An 18,580-nucleotide genomic window follows, 5' to 3' on the forward strand; every position below is an offset into this window, starting at 1 on the left:
CAGCTGTAATATTTATCACTGCTGAAATCCCTCTGGTTCTGGCTGGATTTCACACTGGTGTGTTTGGCATTGTAATTACCATCATTGTCGTCAACATTTACTTGAGAGATGTCTTCATATTCCTGTCACTGTTTTCTTAAACTGTGACAGTTACTAAATAGAGACTTTTCATTAAAACACTCTCAGCCCATCTAATCTGCCTGTACATTTAGTGCGAACGAATAGGTGGCGAAAAGTGTGATTTTTCACAGAGGAAGTGTGGCCCTGTCCCTCCATCACCATCACCACCCCTGCAGTGCTTAGCACCGTGTGAAATCGTGATCAGGGCTGCAGTCGGGCCCCGGCGGGGCAGTAGCGCCGTACCTTTGTTCATGTCAATCAGCTGTTTCTTCTTCTGCTGTCTCTCTAGTTTCTCTCGCTCAGCTTTCTCCTTTGCCAGCTTGGCTCTCTTGATCTTCTCCTCCATCTCCCTCTTCTTGTGATTCTCCCGCACAGCATCTTAAGTGTCAGAAAGAGAGAGAGAGACAATGAAATTAGACGGCAAATGAGAAGACTGTGGAAGAGGGGAAAAGAAAGAAAATTCCAGCACAATTCTATCACTGAAGAAACCCTATAGACAGCACTATAATGTGGAGTGATAGACTAACAGTGAATTACATCACCCAACACAAACATATTCAGATAAGATTTCAGCACCCAAAACAAAAAAATTATACATTTTAGGGGAAAACATTTGCTAAATTGTTTCAGCACAGAAAATAATTAACTTATTAAACAAACAAACAAATAAAAAACCAAACATGTCTTCAAATCCCATTACTTGGGTTAACATGACCTCGCTACCTGAGGTAAGAAAATATCTTGGGTAAACTTGTCCAAGCTGTCATTAATTTTATTTATTTGTTATTTTTTAAAGAGCGTATAAAACATGTATGATGTAATTTTGAATGCTTAGTTTGAAGAATGAATGAATGACTGAATGAATGAACAACTACTACAACATTTATTGGAGGATGCCCGCAAAGCTCTAATTTTATTTTAAATTAATATAAAATTATATAAAACAATGAATGAATGAATGAATTAATGAATAAACGAACGAACAAACAAACATTTTGGCACAAATATTATCTAAATGGGGGCATGCAATAGACTTCTATTATTTTTCTATACAGCTTGTCATAAATATTACAACCTCTAACAGAAAACTGTCAGAATGGGTATAAATTAAGGGAAAAAATAAATAAATAAATACATACATAAAATTTCCCTTTCTTTCTCTTTCTTTCTCTTTCTTTCTTTCTTTCTTTCTTTCTTTCTTTCTTATCCCCTAAATTATGTTTTGCGATGATTTCCTAGATTTGGCTTATATCTTGGTACAGACCCCCCACCCAACCACCCACCCACCCCGAACGCACACATTCTGTATATACCTACACAGAACTTTAAATACCTTCCTAAATTTCAAAATCTGCATGGAAATTTTAAGTTAGTTCAAAGATTTCATTTGGGCCTGCTTAGAGGCTAAAGGCACACAGTTGGAGCTTTTCTGCTTAAAGTGTGAAAAAAAAAAAAAAAACAATGAGTGTTGAGAAGAGGAAGCAGACAGACATTGTCTAATTGAACATCAAGATGCCTCCTGATACTGCTGCTGTCCCCACTGAGCTACAATCGCCATACGCATTAATGTGGAAGCAGATAACACAGCGTCCATCCTGGATATTTCCAGCGACTGAATGCCAGGATGTGGTGGTGGCGGCAATGCTGGCTGGGCCCCAGCGAGAGGGAGAGAGGCCTGCATACAGAGACGCAGAGATATCATCCTCCTCCTTTCCTCTTCTGTAAATGCCACAGAGGTGTCAGGCGGTATGAAGACGACGAGATATCTGGACAGAGACGCTCAGAGGGCACAGAGACACAGCAGAGAAGATAGAATAAGCCACTTCTACATAACCTTTCCAGCACAGCAAAGGTCTCTTCACCCCAGGCCTGCACCACTAACCTGACAGGCCTTGCCTTAAAGGCAGGAATGAGTGTTTCGTGTATGCTTATATGTGTGTGTTTCTTGTTCTTTCTTGGTATGATATAATAAGTGTTGACAGTCTGGCCCTTTCAGACTCCCTTAGGGTTTCCGACGTGCGTGTTGTGTTTGGTGCTGAGACACAAGGATCATGGGTACAGTGTGGGAGGAGAAAAGTACAGCTAATCATGGTGGTCAATAGCTGATCTGCCGTCATGCCTGAGAAGAGGAACCCATTTTTTGAAACGACAAGGACAAGGATGAACATGAGAGAGAGAGAGATGCACCTGTTCCAAATTTGCATTTTGCTGCAAAACTATAAGTCAGCAATGAATAAACACAATACTTGTTCTAATAAAAAGTAATTGAGTCAGCACGCATATGGCTGTCCTTCAAAGAGTGCGAAAAGGAATTCTATATTCATCTATTCATGACACAGAGTGACAACAAACATTAGCATAAACAATTCTTCCTGTTATTGTGATTTCGCATTTTCAAATAGAGCATTATGAAGCCACTGGATTATGGGTCTCCAAAACTGACAGTTCAATCTCAGTCTTGTAATTGGAGATAGCATCAAACTCATCGTCAAGCGTCAGATCCTTAATTGAAAAATCATTTATTCATAGCGACAAAAATAATTCCTGCTGGCAAAAGTTTTTAGAAACAAACAAACAAACAAACAAACAAACAATTCTGACTGCAAACACGATTACACAACATAATTATCTCACTCTCATCAAACATGCAAAAACCCTAATTACCATGGCAACAAACATGTTTTCAACCCTTTTCCTGATCCCAATTAGCCTGGGGCAGTATTTATGATTTTATCAATTTTCTTAATTTTGTTTTAGGTATTAGGAAGCTTTACATGAGATAAACAACACCCAGAGGGAGTGCTTTTGAATATCATTCTCATGGCACAAAACGTCGGCACTATTGACTACAAAGGACAGAATTGCATTAGCATAAAGCAAGAACGATGGTGGGATGTGTGCAATTTGCTGTTTCTACATGCAGCACGTACATTTGCTTAACAGAATCAAATGCACAATTTAGACCATGATCGTGTTCTTGCTCACGAATGGCCCTGAAGAGCATTCATCCGAGCCGCACGGTCTCATGCAAATTTGTTTCTCGTGGTCACAGTGCCTCTGACTGTTGCAAAATCAAATCGCATCCCCATCGTTCCTGCCTGCCAGGGAAAGCTGATATCTCACGGCTGCAGATATGCTCTATGCAAACGAAAGGTAAAGGTTAGTTTAAAAAAACATAAATGATCGAAGTAAACAGGAAGGATTGAAATCCGCAGGAAGTCCTGTGGTTGTCAGTGATGGCCACCAATCAATATGTTAAGGCAAATTAGGCCGGATAATTGTGTTTGCACACTAAATAATCCAAAGTCATTAAGAAAGCTGATTACAGGGGAAAAGTCTTCCTTAAAACTCTTTTGGTTAATTAGAGTACTCAGGGTGGGTTATTTAAAAATGAGAGAGATAGCACTCAATCTGTCCGTCCTTAAAAGGACGGTGTTGTAAAAACTTCATTTATTCACACTCATGTCTTTTCAAACTTATATGACCAAAAAATATAATAAAAAATATCTCCATACAAAAAGAGTCCTTTTGTGTTCTGCAAAAGAAATAAACTCATACAGGTTTGGAACAACATGAAGGTGAGTAAACTAATGCATTGCATGCATTTTCATTTTGATTTGTATTAATAAGATCAGACACACAAAATATTAACAATTTATAAATACATCCATCTTGAGTGAAGAAATTGTGGGAGGAATTTGATCAAATTTTCAGTTGGATGAATCACCAACATGACACAACCACCTGGGAAAAGCACATTTCGTGTAAAAACACTGTCGTGAAATCTCTAGATTGGTGAGGCGATGCTCGGCGGGCTGCTGTCCTCAGTAGTGTTTGCTCTACTCTAGGAGAGGGATTGCTGCGGAATTGAATTTGCCAATATGGACTCCATCTACCACGGGTGAGTTTATGCATGCTGGCAAGCACAGGATAGGATGGTGTCCTTCCAGACAGCCACTGAGGACTAGATGTCTTTGTAAATATATTCGCTGGGTACATGTGCAATAGAGTGACACTAAGGAAGCACGCTCTTGCTGCAATCCTGCATTGTGGAGGTGGCTTTGTAGTCTCTTCTGTTTGCCCAGCCTCTGAACAGAATTTCTGAATAGCCTCGTCTTACGCACGTGGACAAAAAGGGTGGCTCATCCCACAGCCAGGGCCTCTATAATTCATATTCAGTTTTCTTTTTAGGTTGGAACCATCGTATATGTATTGACCAAAAAAAAAATAAAAACTTGGCTTCCTCAAAGAAAAAAAAAAAAAAAAAGAAAGACAAAAATCCACACCACAGATGGGCCTATTTGGCCAACACAAAATCTACACTAACTGAACCACATTTGATGATATTTGAGTTATTTATTTATTTATTGGATCACATCCCCCATTCATTTTCAACAGGCTGTGAGAGGCCTACAAAATTGCCAAGAGTGAAAAGTGGCTGATGTTGTGTGTGTTGACTCAAATATTAGACTAATATGAAGGGACACTCCGCTGGGTTTAATTGCGATCACTCAGTCGCTGTGCGATTGAAATGAAAAAGCAGCAGTGATGACATCACACTACATCGCAATTTCTATTACTTGCATCATCATTATCATTATTCCCAGAGCCGTCATAATAGATAAAGCCAATGGCCCTCAATAACTGTTTTGTGCATGCAGGACGTATTCAGACAGATATGCACGCTCACTAATGCACACACATGCGCTCTATTGATTAGCTGAGTCACGCTTGTCATGCACCATCACCGTGGCTCAACCTCTGCTGACTTTATTGGTGTAATCAGTGGCTCACTCAATTAACAAGTGAGACTGTTAGTTCATCACCATCTGCTGAGCTCTGATAAGGCATTAATATACTGATATTCATCCACAGCCGCTAGTCAGGATTACATACAGAAGACGTCGACGCAGTGGGAGTTTCTCTCTCTCTAGTTCAAATCTGGCAGAGTACTGGATAAATTGATGGGACGATGTGAAACAAACTTCATGTGCTGAAATCTAACTTCATTTCTATTGACCCTGAAAAGAAATACAGCTAATGGATTCTCTTATCTGAGTGTGCATGCTTCATGAGAACTGGCAGGCGGGGCTTTTTTTGTCCTACCAGTGGAACATATACTATGTGCAATTTAACATACAGCAATGTATAAAATTTCATAAAACAAATATTTATAAAAAAAATACTATGCATAAAAAACCAATTGTAAAACATATACTATGTGGGGGGCTCTATCATGAATATAAATTTCTTTAAATAAACTTTCCCTTTCCCAAAGAGTCACAAAGTACATTTGCAAATGTGTGGCTACCATCATGTCCTAATCAAACATGATGCGACAATTCATTTACTGTATCTAGGCGTATGTGAGGCTTTTGGACCAATGGGATTTCACAGTGGGCGGGCCTTCACGGCAAAAGCAAGCAACCAACATCATGTTCTGTCTTGGCCAGTTACAGCCAACAACTTTTACTGCTTGTCAGTTAATCACATTATGTCTGGTTATGACACAAAATAACATTCCCAGCAAGCATCACAAGAGCCCTCTTACTAATGCATTATAAGCTTGGTTGGCCTTCTGGATCTTTTACATAAAAAAACAAAAAAAAAACAAAAAAAAAAAAAAAAGGAGGAGTAAAGTGCCACAAAGGGAATGTTCCCGGTGCCACTGGACATCCAGCTATGTTTGTGTCCTCCACCAGCTCTGCTCTTCCCAGCATTCAAGTCTAAATCAGTGATAACTTATTCATAATGAGCTATTCGCTTGAGAGAATAATTTATTTTCATAGATGCCCCTTTTACATTCGTTCAATGCTGCATCCTGGAGGGAGCGCCGTGTCATGTGTGTTGCTAGGATTTGATCAAGGTGAATGAAAGTTAGTTTTTAGATATGCTTGTGAGAAAGGGGTGAGAGAGAAACCACAGAAAAGGAGACCTTGCCATTCACTGCAATGGGTTTTGAAGACTTTGAGCATACCTTCTGGACACCATGTTATCCCTTTTTTTTTTTTTTGCTGGAGGGGAGATGAAATATAGGCAGAAGCAGGAGAAATGAGGAAACACTTAAATATATGTGTAAAAACAATCTTCAGAGGCTGGTTTGTGTGGAGGCGTTCAGCCCTCCTACTCAAGCCCATATTAAGGTTCCATTTACAAATCAAAATTACCCCAATCCCAGGGTGCCCTTAAGCACAGCGAAGCTAAAAACTCAAAGCGTAAATGATCTTTGAACTGTACTGCAAATGGAGTTAATGTAATGTTCTCCATTCAGTAGAATTGCTTAGCATGAAGGTTTCATCATGTGCAGTAAACTAAAGTTTGTTGTGCTTTCTTGTGCAGGGTACATAGAAAATGTTGTGAAATTTTATCAAAACATTTGTGCAAAATATTAAGAAACTTCATAAAAATGTTTTTTTGTAATGGTTTCATGAGAAAATTATACAGCTTTTTTACTTCTTGTTGCTTGATGTTTCTTTGGAATTGTTTGTGAAATTTACTAGTACTTTCTGAGTGAAAACTGTTTCTATATAATTTTTTATTGTACATGCAAATGACCTAATTTAAATTATTATTCAAAAATGAATAGCTATAATTTTAATGATTATAAAAGATCAATAGTGAAGTATTATAAAAGATGTATATTAAAATAAATATTTTACATACAAGTTTTAAAACCTGTTCTAAAACACTCTTTTTAAAATGTTAGAATTTGTTTGGAAAAATATGATTAAATAACAAATGAAAATAAACAAATAATTTTACACCCACAATTTCAAGACTCATTTTCTGTAAAGCTTATTAATATTCTGCATAAAAGTTTTCATAAAGTTAAAGTTTGTATAATCCCTAAGACCCATATAGATTATAAGAAGCAAATACAAGTCAGACTCTAAGTACCTTCAAAAATATCAATTAGCAGAGAATCTCATATCTTCTTTGTACAGTGAGATGTACTTGAAACGCCTCTTTTGGTTTCACACTCAGTCTGGATAAATCCCATCCTATCAGCAATAACCTAGTCCTACCTGCCTAAACCCCAAGCAGGTTTTATATTTTTGGTGACATGGAGGAGGCGTTGCCTTGATATCCGCCAAATACAGAAGCTAATGAAACTCTGAATGGATAAGAAGCTTCCGAGACTCTTTTATCTGCATAGGAGCCACACGTTTGGTAATACATTATACATTCCATTCTCAGCACAGTTTATGTATGCTTTAATCTGCCCAATAAGCCCGTCCTTCCATCTCCTCACCCCGTGAGGAAAACGTCTTTATCAAATGTGATAAAATATAAGCTAAATCACCACATGCACTTAAGACAAGGCCAGCAGCTTTAGTTTAGAGCTCTTAAAACTATGTACTGATAAAAACGGTGTATATATACTGTATATAGAACAGAAAGTGGGGAAGTTAGAAAGATAATTGTGCTCTCATATTCCAAGTGATAGAAGCTGCCAAAGCAATCCTAAACTTAATCATACTGCTATCCAGCAACCCTGACCTGTTCCGTCTAGCTGTGGAAAAAGCATTGGAAATATTAACTAGAATATTATCTGCACCTGCTCTCGAAGACTCTTTTCGAAAGTCAGATTTATACACATTAGAGAAAGAACAGAAAATATCCGACTCTCTTCAACCTCGAGGAGTGCAAAGAGCAGAAGACAAAAAGCACTCTTCTGAGGATAAACAGGTGACATTGCTGCCATACTCACCATGAAGAGGCTGCGGAAGTTAGCCAGGTCTCCGAAGAAGTCCTCGATGCTGACGGTGTGGGGGTCGAAGGCGAAGTAGCTCCCTAGGCTCTCGTACAGCTTCTGCATATTCTTGTGCATGGTGGAGAGCTTCTCATACTGCTCTCGCGAATGCTTGGAGAAGCCGTGGGAAGGATATGGTTAAGGAAGGATAAGAGGTGCATTGATGTAGCTATGTTAAAACACAAGGGCTTGTACAGTAATGGATAAACAACGGCAAACAAAGAAACTAGCTGCCCTCCAAATCCTTCCTTTAACAAAGAGGTCACCTACGGAAAATTGAGAAAAACCACTGCTTCTCTGCAGAGGTCAAGCGAGACAAATAGAGGCATTCAATAACCTCTCTGTCTGAGTTTGGAGTCATTGGCGCACTGAGCTATTAGCGCCGGGGCAGGAGTGATAGAGGAGTGTTTCATAGTCTGAGGGACTAACACAGATGCTGGAGGGAATAGCTGATTGCAGTCATTGTTGCATTGTTTCTCCCAGCAAGAGTGGTACGCCGAACCCCTGTGAGAGATGCGCTCTGTAATTTAAAGAGCAGATGAAAGCAGGTTCTTTCACTGAATGGCTATTGACAGCTTCTGTCGGGCATGTGCTATCTTGCAGCTCACGAGGCACACGTGGCCCATACTCAGCCTTGTAAACTGCACACACACATGCAAACAAACAGGTAGCATGCGTCAATAGAGCCTCACTTTCTTTTTGCCGCATGCTAATAAAGCCACATGCCATATGTAGTTTGTAATTTAGCTGCACGTATTCAAGTCCCATTTCCAGGCGATTGTGTTTCCTGGATTCAAAGTGGTGCTGATGGCCAGAGTTTGGCCTTTTGAAGGAATAGAGTGGTTATATCAAATCCATGTCTGGCATTTTATTCAAGCTATTATTATCAGCCATTACTGGATGCGAATCTGTCCCAAGAGGAACACTCCGACTTTTTGGGACTTTAGCTTATTCACAGTATCCCCCAGAGAGTTAGATAAGTCCATACATACCTTTTTTCATTTCTGTGCGTTCTGTAAGTGTTATTTGACGCACCGACCGCTAGCCTAGCTTAGCACAAAGACTGGATGTGAATGGATAATGCTAGCATAGCAATCCCAATAAGTGACAAAATAATACAAAAATTTTCCTATTTACATGTTTAGATCTGTATAGTCACAGCGTGTACAAATAACAAGGCTATATGAGACAGAGACAATTTTTAATCGTATAAATACTGGGAACTATATTCTCACTAGGCGTAGGAGCACAGCTTACGTTACTTGGGCGGAGTGATTAGCGCAGCACACGAGACGCCCTGTTGATGGTTCCGTAAACAAAACAAACGTGACTAACTAGTTGACTCCGTGACTCGTGATCATGGCTGACTTTGAGGAATTGTCAGACTCAGAGTAATTTTACTGTGTATCAAACCAAGATCCAGAACCATATAGTTTTGAGCCAGGATACACAGACGAGGAGTTACAAAGTGCTGTAGAACACTCATCTCATCCTGATTAATAATTATCCCAGAAAATGTTATAAAGAATTATTACAGGAATTGATATATTTGAAATGCAATTTATTACAGCTGACCAAATATATTCAACAGCATATAATACAGTAATGTTAGATAATTGCATTACAATAGCCAAGAATATGGGGAAAGTAATAGCAAAAGGCAAATAGTTTTTGCACAATGAACCCACAGACAGTAACGTTAGCCTACTATTTCACAAACATTTTCTCCAAAAAGAAAACTGCCCATCCCCCTCCAATTCATTAGCATGTTGAATGTATTAGTCCTGAGAGTTACATTTAGCGCCGCTCATTGTGTTATTGAGCGATACAGTGTGTTTCACGACAACACAATAATAACAATAAAGGGGATACACGGAGCCCCTATTCACGTAATAGTGTCACTACTAAGGTTATATTACATTAGCATGGCACTGTTACAGTATGGCTAATGGTAGTCATCTCAAAACATAACGGAACACTTACCGCAGCAACAGGTGATCCAATTTTTCTCCTGTCTTTATTATCGATGGGATGGTTGTATCCTTTATCACACGTTTCATGGTCCGTGTGGCAACTTGCATTTTTTCAAAATAGTCGTCTACAGTAAAATGTTCAGAGCAATCGAAATACTTCTTGATGGTGTTTTACAGGTCGTGTTTGGAACTATACCCAGAACAAGTAGCCATCGATTCATCAGGTCAGCGTTTTTGGTTGGAATTCTATGAAACATCATAGTATTACCTTGTCTCCCCTGTTTATTGTCGCAGCTCTTTACAATACAGCGAACACCCATGACTGTACACTATAAATGTACTATCTAGTAATTGCTGACTCTATTACTCCAACTCTGAGCGAACTCTCTGCTCCTCACCACGGCGCGTCTCGTGTGCTGCGCTAATCACTCCGCCCAAGTAGCCACTCCGCCCAAGTAACGTAAGCTGTGCTCCTACGCCTAGTGAGAATATAGTTCCCAGTATTTATACGATTAAAAATGGTCTCTGTCTCATATAGCCTTGTTATTTGTACACGCTGTGACTATACAGATCACAACATGTAAATAGGAAAATGTTTGCATTATTTTGTCACTTATTGGGATTACTATGCTAGCATTATCCCATTCACATCCAGTCTTTGTGCTAAGCTAGGCTAGCGGTGGGTGCGTCAAATAACACTTACAGAACGCACAGAAATGAAAAAGGTATGTATGGACTTATCTAAACTCTGGAGGATACTGTGAATTTTCTGTTGAAAATTGAATTGAGAGTGATGATTTAACAGCCATTACTGGATGCGAATCTGTCCCAAGAACGTCTGTTTGCAACAGGTTGAATGGAACCATCAAACTCGTTTTCTGTTGAAAATTGAATTGAGAGGGAGGGATCTGCCTGATCATTAAAGCTGAAGTGTGTCATTTGTCAGTGTTATAATACTTTCTCTTATCCCAGTTTAATACGCAGAGTCGACAATGCCAGTTGTAGCTTATATTGTAAGTACTGTGGCTCTGCGATGCTGTCAAAATATTGTTCTGTTTATTCGAGTTTGACAACCATGCCGAGACAGAAACACTATTAGACTATCTGTTTGTACAACTGAAAGCAGATGGGCAGAGTGTTTAGGAAACCTGCATGAAAATTATTATTATTTATTATTACAAATCCATTTGGTGACATTAGAGGCACAAAAACATTTCAGCTTGAAAAGAGCTAAATTATGGAGGTTTCAACAAGTGTGATAAACAAAGGTTGACTTCTTGTTCAACATGCATTTAAAAATTTTAATACAAAATATTAGGGTGTTTAACAGAAATTGTAGATTTGAAAATGAAACCTTATTTGCACAATGAGATGTTAGCCTAAATTAAATCTTCTCAATATTTTCCTTAAAAAGTTATAAAGTTTAATTCAACACCAATTTCAAAATGGATGAAATTTTCATAGCAAAGTTAAAACACAATTAGAAAAAACAACAACAACAAAAAAAAACATGTACATTTCATTGACTGTTGATGTAATTATCATTCAATCACCTCTTTAACCCATTTTATCATTCCATCCATCCAGCAATTGAAAACAGCCTTTACATTTCTATGTGCAGTATGTGCCTGGAATGGTGTGGTAAAAAATAAAGAGTAAAATAAATAGACCATGAGAAAAATATAAGGGTTAGTGTACACTCTTTTATATTGCTATGGGTTATAGAAACTATACTGTATTCTCACAATCCCAGCCAGTCACTGCGGGAGCCCCAAGAGCCTGAACAGAAACAGTGTTTGAGTCTGAATACCTGCAATAGTGTCTGAATGTGTGTACATCTTTGTCCTTGGGGCTGAGTTTTATGAGCTCTTTTGACAAGTGCAAAATGACTTCCTGTTTCTTTTAAGCCGAAAAATGAAGCAAAAATCCTCAACAGGTTGTGCAACATTTTCAACCCCACATACTTTAATATCTTGTATTTGAGCATGCTCTGCTTAAGACGAGGAATGTGGATATAGCAAAATCAAAGCAACAGAGCTTTGAGGTTTGGTCTCGATTGGATACAATGCCAAAAATACTGCCTGTACCTGAGAGAAAGTGTTCGAGTATATGTGGGTGTGTTTGACAACAGCTCATCACAGTCATACGTAGTTCCACTGGACTTGGCCAAGCCCTCACCGGCTATTATTTCCACATCAAAGATTTGTCACATTGACAACGGCTGACACGCACGGTCCAATATCAGTCCCAGCTTCTCCTCCAAAAGCAATTCCTTCAACTCCTTCTCTCACTTTTTCTTTGCCTCAATCTCTCTCTCTTTTTCGTTACCTCTGTAAGAACTTTCAAAGTACACTCTTCACGCTTCTTTGTCACCCGTGTCACCTCTGCTTCAGAGAGAAGTTCCTGGATAAAACATTATACACAAAACACTACAAACCAACCGCCGTCTCTCTATCCTCCCCCCTCTCCAGCTATCCTCAAAGCCAAGAACGAACACAAGTTTCCCCAGCAACATCCCATATTTCACTATACAGAAAGGATAGCAATCCTCTCTTATAGAAATATGTTCCTTTTTTAGCTTTCCATACAAATAAACAGTCTCTGCTAGATGTTCTGACAAGACAGCGTTAGAAAAAATTGTGTAAAAAGTCCCTTTAACCTCATTACTTGACAAAACTACTTTAGTGAAATTCCAACAAAGAAGCCCAAAGAAGAGATTCCGCACATCATCCATTCAGTATATGATAAATGTTTAAAATTCTGTGAGACGGTGTGAAAAACAATTGTCTTACTCTAAAAAATGGCCAGAAAGTGAATTCCAAACACTACCACCTCTGAAGACTGCCATAAATTACCTTGTTTGTTTACCTGTGTGCTTGTATGAGTGAATAAAATGGTGCATGGCTCCCTTAGGCAAGGCCAAAAAGCCTCCTTAATAAATCTCCCATAACCCACTTCCATTAATGTTTATTTAATGCTTTTCTATGTGCCTCCTGGCTCTATGCTGAAAGGCAGCAACTATGCTTTTAGTGTGGATTGACTTACCCCCTCAAGCCCCACAGCCAAACTACATGCATCCCACCTCGGCTCCGAGCGGAAGGTGGCCGCACTCTCGCCAGGCCGCCCACAGGGACCGCATTCATGGCTTTAGAGCACTCGGCCAGGGAGAATGGGGCAGAAAAGCAACCTTTTTTTTTTTTTTGGGTGGTCTATGGGCAACTAAGGGCTTGCCGTTGGGAAATGGAGGAATGAAAAGATATTTCTAATCGTGATGTGGCAGTTGTTACTGTTTGGAAATAGCACAGACAGAAAATGGCCCTGCAGTGTATGAGAGGGACTCTGTTTGCCAGATGTATTGATCCACTGAAAGCAGAGCGCACCATTACACATATTTAAGGAATAGTTTACTTAATAAAAATAAAAAAAATAAAAAAGCCATATATATATATATATATATATATATATATATTATTATATATATATATATATATATATATATATATATATATATAAAGTTATATGCCATATGCAATGTTGGGTGTAACTAGTTACTAAGTAATTAGTTGCTGTAATTTAATTACTCTTCCCTTGAAAATTAAAGTAAGGTAATACTCTTATTTTTTTCTTTAATTTAATTACAGTTACTTCTAATGCAGTTCTACTTAATACAGTGTATTAACTGCAGAACATTAATATACAATACAATACAATACAATAGTGCATTTAACATCAAAATGTAAAGTCTAACCTTACAATGCATGCTTTGTAAAGACAACTAATTACACTGTTGAAGATGTAATTAGTAACTAGTAATTATTTACTTTTTTTTTTTAGAGTAACTTGTCCAACACTAGCCATATGATATGCTTTGTGTTCAGAAGCAAACAAAATATGGTAAATAAACATTGAGAGAATTATCATTTTTTAACTATCCCTTTAAATTATTGAATGGCACTTACTGTGTACTTGCATCATTCGTGACAATGAAAATGAACAGTACCTCCCTGACTGAATGACAAGGTGTTCAGTAGATTATGCAGTAAAAAATAAAGGGCCGCCTCATTAACATTCATCTCCAGGAAACAATCTGAGTGCCAAATAATGACACTTCCCTTCAGGCAAACATGAATAAAAATAATAGAAGCCCATTCCACATGAACCCGAAAAAGAGTTTTATCTGTAGCATGAAAATATTTGAGAAAAAAAAAAAGTTGAGTTCACTGTAAACCATGAAAATGATTTGAAATGTACCCAATTGAATGTCACAGTTCTCTAAATTCTTTGAGGGTTTCTGGACAGCATCCAAAGTAATTAACACAACACCTTGGATGGGGATCAACAGAATGCCACCGAAAGGCTTTCCGCCACACGCCTTTCCAGCACACTACCACCACAGTCCTGTCTGCTCTTAAAAGCTGGAAACACAACCACAACTTTTAGACAGTATCTCTGCCGCCTCTTCCACGTGTAATTATGCCGTATTGTGCAGCTGTACAAGCAATCAAGCATCTGAACTCAATCAAAAACTCCGCTCAGACCCTGTTAGGGTACCTCTGGAAAATTTGGAGAGCACGCTACTGATTAATGCTATATTATTGACAGAAACTCGAGCCTAGCATGCTGTGATTTGAACAGTAATGAGAACAGCCATGGCTGAAACAAATTCTTTAAAAGGGGAAAAGTAGGTAATTGCTCAGGCAGTAATGAAGCTGATGAGCATAGAGATTCTGATGACTCACTTTGTGTGGCTGTGGAATATTTGAGCAGAAAGGAAAAGAATGGGACACATTTCTGCTGATTCACTCATTCTGAATTGTACACAAGACAGGGAGGCACATTGATTATTCTCTCTGAAATTGAAATGAAATAGAGTCCTTTGCGCAACGGTGTAGACAGACGACTGCTTGTCTAAGCTTCCGTTGCATTTGCTTCATGGCCAGATATGTTAAGAAGCATTTCGAGTTGTGCTGGGTAGCTTTTTAGATTTATCTGACAAAAGCAATATCACATAGGAAAGGGGATTTCAAACTCAAAAGGACTATATGAAAATATGATGATCTCGTATTAAGTAACTATGATCTTATTTATTTATTTATCCCCTTCCTAAAATATATACAACTATTATTTTATTTATTCTTTCTTTTTCTTTCTTTCATTATGAAGCTTAATTATTATTTTATTTATTCTTTCTTTTTCTTTCTTTCATTATGAAGCTTAATGCCTTCACATAAAAGTCAAGCATTGCTTAAAATACATATTTTAATGTTCTACAGACCCCGTTGCAGCCCCTCAGTCTGAAAACCACTGACACAGTCGTACATTCGCACTGTACAACCAGAATACTTATTTATAACCAAAATGAATGTTAACGTATTCTGTGTGGCCAATACACACCTACAAGTGAGGGCTCACACAGGCCCGCAGACATGCGTCAGCGGGCACACACAGACAGACACTAAACAAATGGAAATGAGGTATTTTAACATCCACACCTTCATTGGCACTCAGACTCTCTCAATTCTCTTATCAGTGAGTGGAGCTGACAGCTGAGAGTGAATTGTGCATGCAGATCAGATGTGTTGCATCAGCGCAAGTCTCCTCCTGCAGGGAGTGTGTTCTACACTCCCACATTAACCTACAGAGCTAAAGGTCTAATTTCACCTCCACACACAGACTAGTAATTAAAGCATCGGCCCCCAGCAATAATCGGAATGTGATGTGTCGATGGTAACGGCGAGGCAGCGGATAAGTGAATTCCTTCCTCCCCTTGCCTCGCCGGTTAGGTCGGGACCTCTTGTCACATCATGCTCCCTGTCACATCAGCACGGAGAGGCCCTCTCTTCCATTTCATTTGAAAAATTAAAAACAGGATTTAGAGTCAATTTCACTGTCAATTTATTCTGCATCTCTGCAAATGAAATATTTATGGATCTGGGAGATTGGTCTCGGATGCTTCTCGCACCAGTATCCAGATGCATGTGAAGTGGAGCTTGTGGAGAGCTGTCCAAACAATCATCAAAACTGCAGGATGAAGCAAACAGCGAGGTTGAGGTGCAAGCCAAAGTAAAAACCAGAAGAAAATAGAGGGTTTAAAAAAAATGGATTTCAGCATCCTATGCCTACAGGTGAACTAACAGCACGTCTGTAACTCAGCACATATAGAAACCTTCAGGCTATGTGTTGATTAGATACACTAACACAACAAAGCCATCAGAGGAAGTGTGAAGTTTCAGGACATGGGGTTCTTAATTCTGACTAAAGCAGCGTGCTACAGAACATCATATATGGACATGTAATGTGCCTCAGCAAGGTCATCTTTCATATCAGTGCTGTTGGCTCTGAAGACCTGATCTTGACACCAACAGATGTGCTGCGTCTCACACATTCTCCAACGGGTTCAACATGCTCTGTTTTTCACATCGGTGCCATGTCACATTATAAAAATGCCTCCACATAAGCTTTTGAAGGATAAGCAAATGAAAAGAAATGATATATGTAATAGGACGAATTCCATTTAATGGTGAACAAAAAGGAAAAGCACTTAAAGAGAGGATGTAGGAATTCATTCAAATCATACCATAACAACATAAATTACAATTAAAATAAAATTAACTTAAGCTGCAAATGAAAATTAAATCACTGCATTAAATATTGCCCATTTGAAAATATATTTCAATTGCTTGCTTTTTCTCCATTTGGCAATTGGTAAAAATAAACAAAAAAGAGAACATGTAAGCAATATTTTTAGTCCTTGGGTGTACAACAGCAAACAAATTACAATAATACTCCCAAGGACTGTATTGAGAAATTCTCATTTTATTTATTTTGCTCAAATTTTACTCAGAATAATAACTGCTACTGAATCACAAGGGCATGCCATGATTTAAAAGTTTGGGGTATAACATTATAAATGTCTTATGTTAATTTTGATCATTTCAATGCATGCATGCTGAATAAAAAAAAAAAAAAAAAAAAAAAAAAAAAAATATATCAAAAACTTTAACAACAACTTAACATTAATGTGTATGACTTTCTTGTCCACTGTACATATACTTGACTAACAACCATTTGGAAATATCCTTCACAAAGGGATACAACTGATTACTTCCATTTAAAACAACCCTTTCTTTGGTGAACAAATGCGTTTCTAATCCAGATCTGTAAAAGGTGCTATTTTACAGACTGTGTGACTGAAATCTCTCCTACAGCCATGCACACCGTGCACCTGATAGCATCCCTCAGGCAAGATGTTGCTCATGCTATAGGTGCCTCCTCTCAGCGTATCTCTCAGCATGCCTTCACCTGCTACTAATTAAGTTTATCACTGCTAACAAACTGCTCTGTGATTACACGACAACTGGATTCAGCGATTGCTATCATACAGCTACTGAAATGAGAACAATTGCAGGCTTCTTCATTTTAATTGAAAACCACATCGGCATACAGCAGGCTGCTTTGAGAGAGAGAGAGAGATACTAATAATGTGAGGTAAATCACTGAGACAGAAGGGGAAAAAGACAGAAGAAGAAGAAATGTGTGGGTTTAAGCACCTTAATGGCAGCACAAGCTTGCCTAGCTGGTTAAAAGCAATAGTCTAATAAGGTATACCCCCCATTTCACCTTTCCATCAGTGACTGTGGTTCAAATGAGCATGAAAGTGGTACTCAGGATGGTGGTTAATATATTTCCAGAGCATGCCTGTAATCAAGACTAGTAGGATTGTTCTGATGGAGTCCCTGCTGAGCTGACTTTGAAGTACGCCTCCAAACGACTAAGTGTTTTAAATGTCAACAGAACTGGAGGTTCTCTCTTTTTTTTTTTTCTTCTTTTTTTTTGGGACATATAAAACTTCTGTACAAATAGCTGGTCTAAGCACTCAAATGCTTTTAGCTCTGCACAAATTGGATCGATGGTGAGCACTTTTGCTGCAAAGCGAACCTTTCTCCTTTTTGTTTTCTATTTTATTTCATTTCATTCCTTATCTTGTGGTCGTTATTACTTTAATGAGAGCCTATTTATTTATTCCAAGGAAATCAATTCCGACACTTTCAAATGAACATCTATTTGGATAGGCTGGGCAACTCATCCTCAGGATGTTTGCCAGCCTCTGTGAGATTGTTACATGTGCACACACCCAGAGTGAGAGAGAGAGAGAGAGAGAGAGCGAGAGAGAGAGAGAGAGAGAGAGAGAGAGAGAGTATGTGAAGTATTGATCAGTCTCTTCCTCTTGAAGCAGCAGGGTGCTGTGACAGGCAACAGCTCCATTCAATATCCTTATCATCCTCCCAGTCTTCAGCCTAACAGCAGGTCACACCAGAGCTGAAGAGCTGAAGGAACATTTCGATTCCTTAAGCCAACGAATTCCATTAAAAGACCACTAACACATTTCTTTGTTCGTAGGAACTTCAGCTTAATGAAGTGTCCATTAAAAAAAAAAGAAATCTACTGAAGTACCTGTGTAGAGCTAAGTGGACCTTGAACTACTTACATAATCATGACATATCAGTCCGGCAAATAAATGACTGATATTTGGCCATTCTAATTATCTGCAAATGCACACAGGCCAATCTGATTTGATTTTTCAATAATTACAATTTTTTAGAATTTTTTTTTTTTTTTTCATTAATCCAGTCTCTCATCATCACCAATGTCGCATTTATTTGATCATTCAAATCATATAGTTTTTTAAAAAGATACACATATAATAATAATATTTCACAAAAAACACCCCTCT

At 38.4% G+C, this 18,580-nt stretch overlaps 1 protein-coding gene across 1 annotated transcript in view; it reads right to left on the reverse strand.

Moving 5' to 3' along the window:
* The window catches only part of diaph2 (diaphanous-related formin 2), a 379,799-nt gene that overhangs the window by 52,465 nt on the left and 308,754 nt on the right, over positions 1–18,580 (reverse strand). Inside the window, exons 26-27 of the mRNA XM_042770138.1 lie at positions 7,832–7,996; positions 364–499 (exon numbers count right to left, since the gene is read on the reverse strand). Coding sequence (XP_042626072.1) covers positions 364–499; positions 7,832–7,996 — 301 coding nt within the window. The remainder of the gene's footprint in view (positions 1–363; positions 500–7,831; positions 7,997–18,580) is intronic.

This window comes from Cyprinus carpio, chromosome A14 (assembly GCF_018340385.1).
Source record: "Cyprinus carpio isolate SPL01 chromosome A14, ASM1834038v1, whole genome shotgun sequence".
NCBI classification, from domain to species: domain Eukaryota; kingdom Metazoa; phylum Chordata; class Actinopteri; order Cypriniformes; family Cyprinidae; genus Cyprinus; species Cyprinus carpio.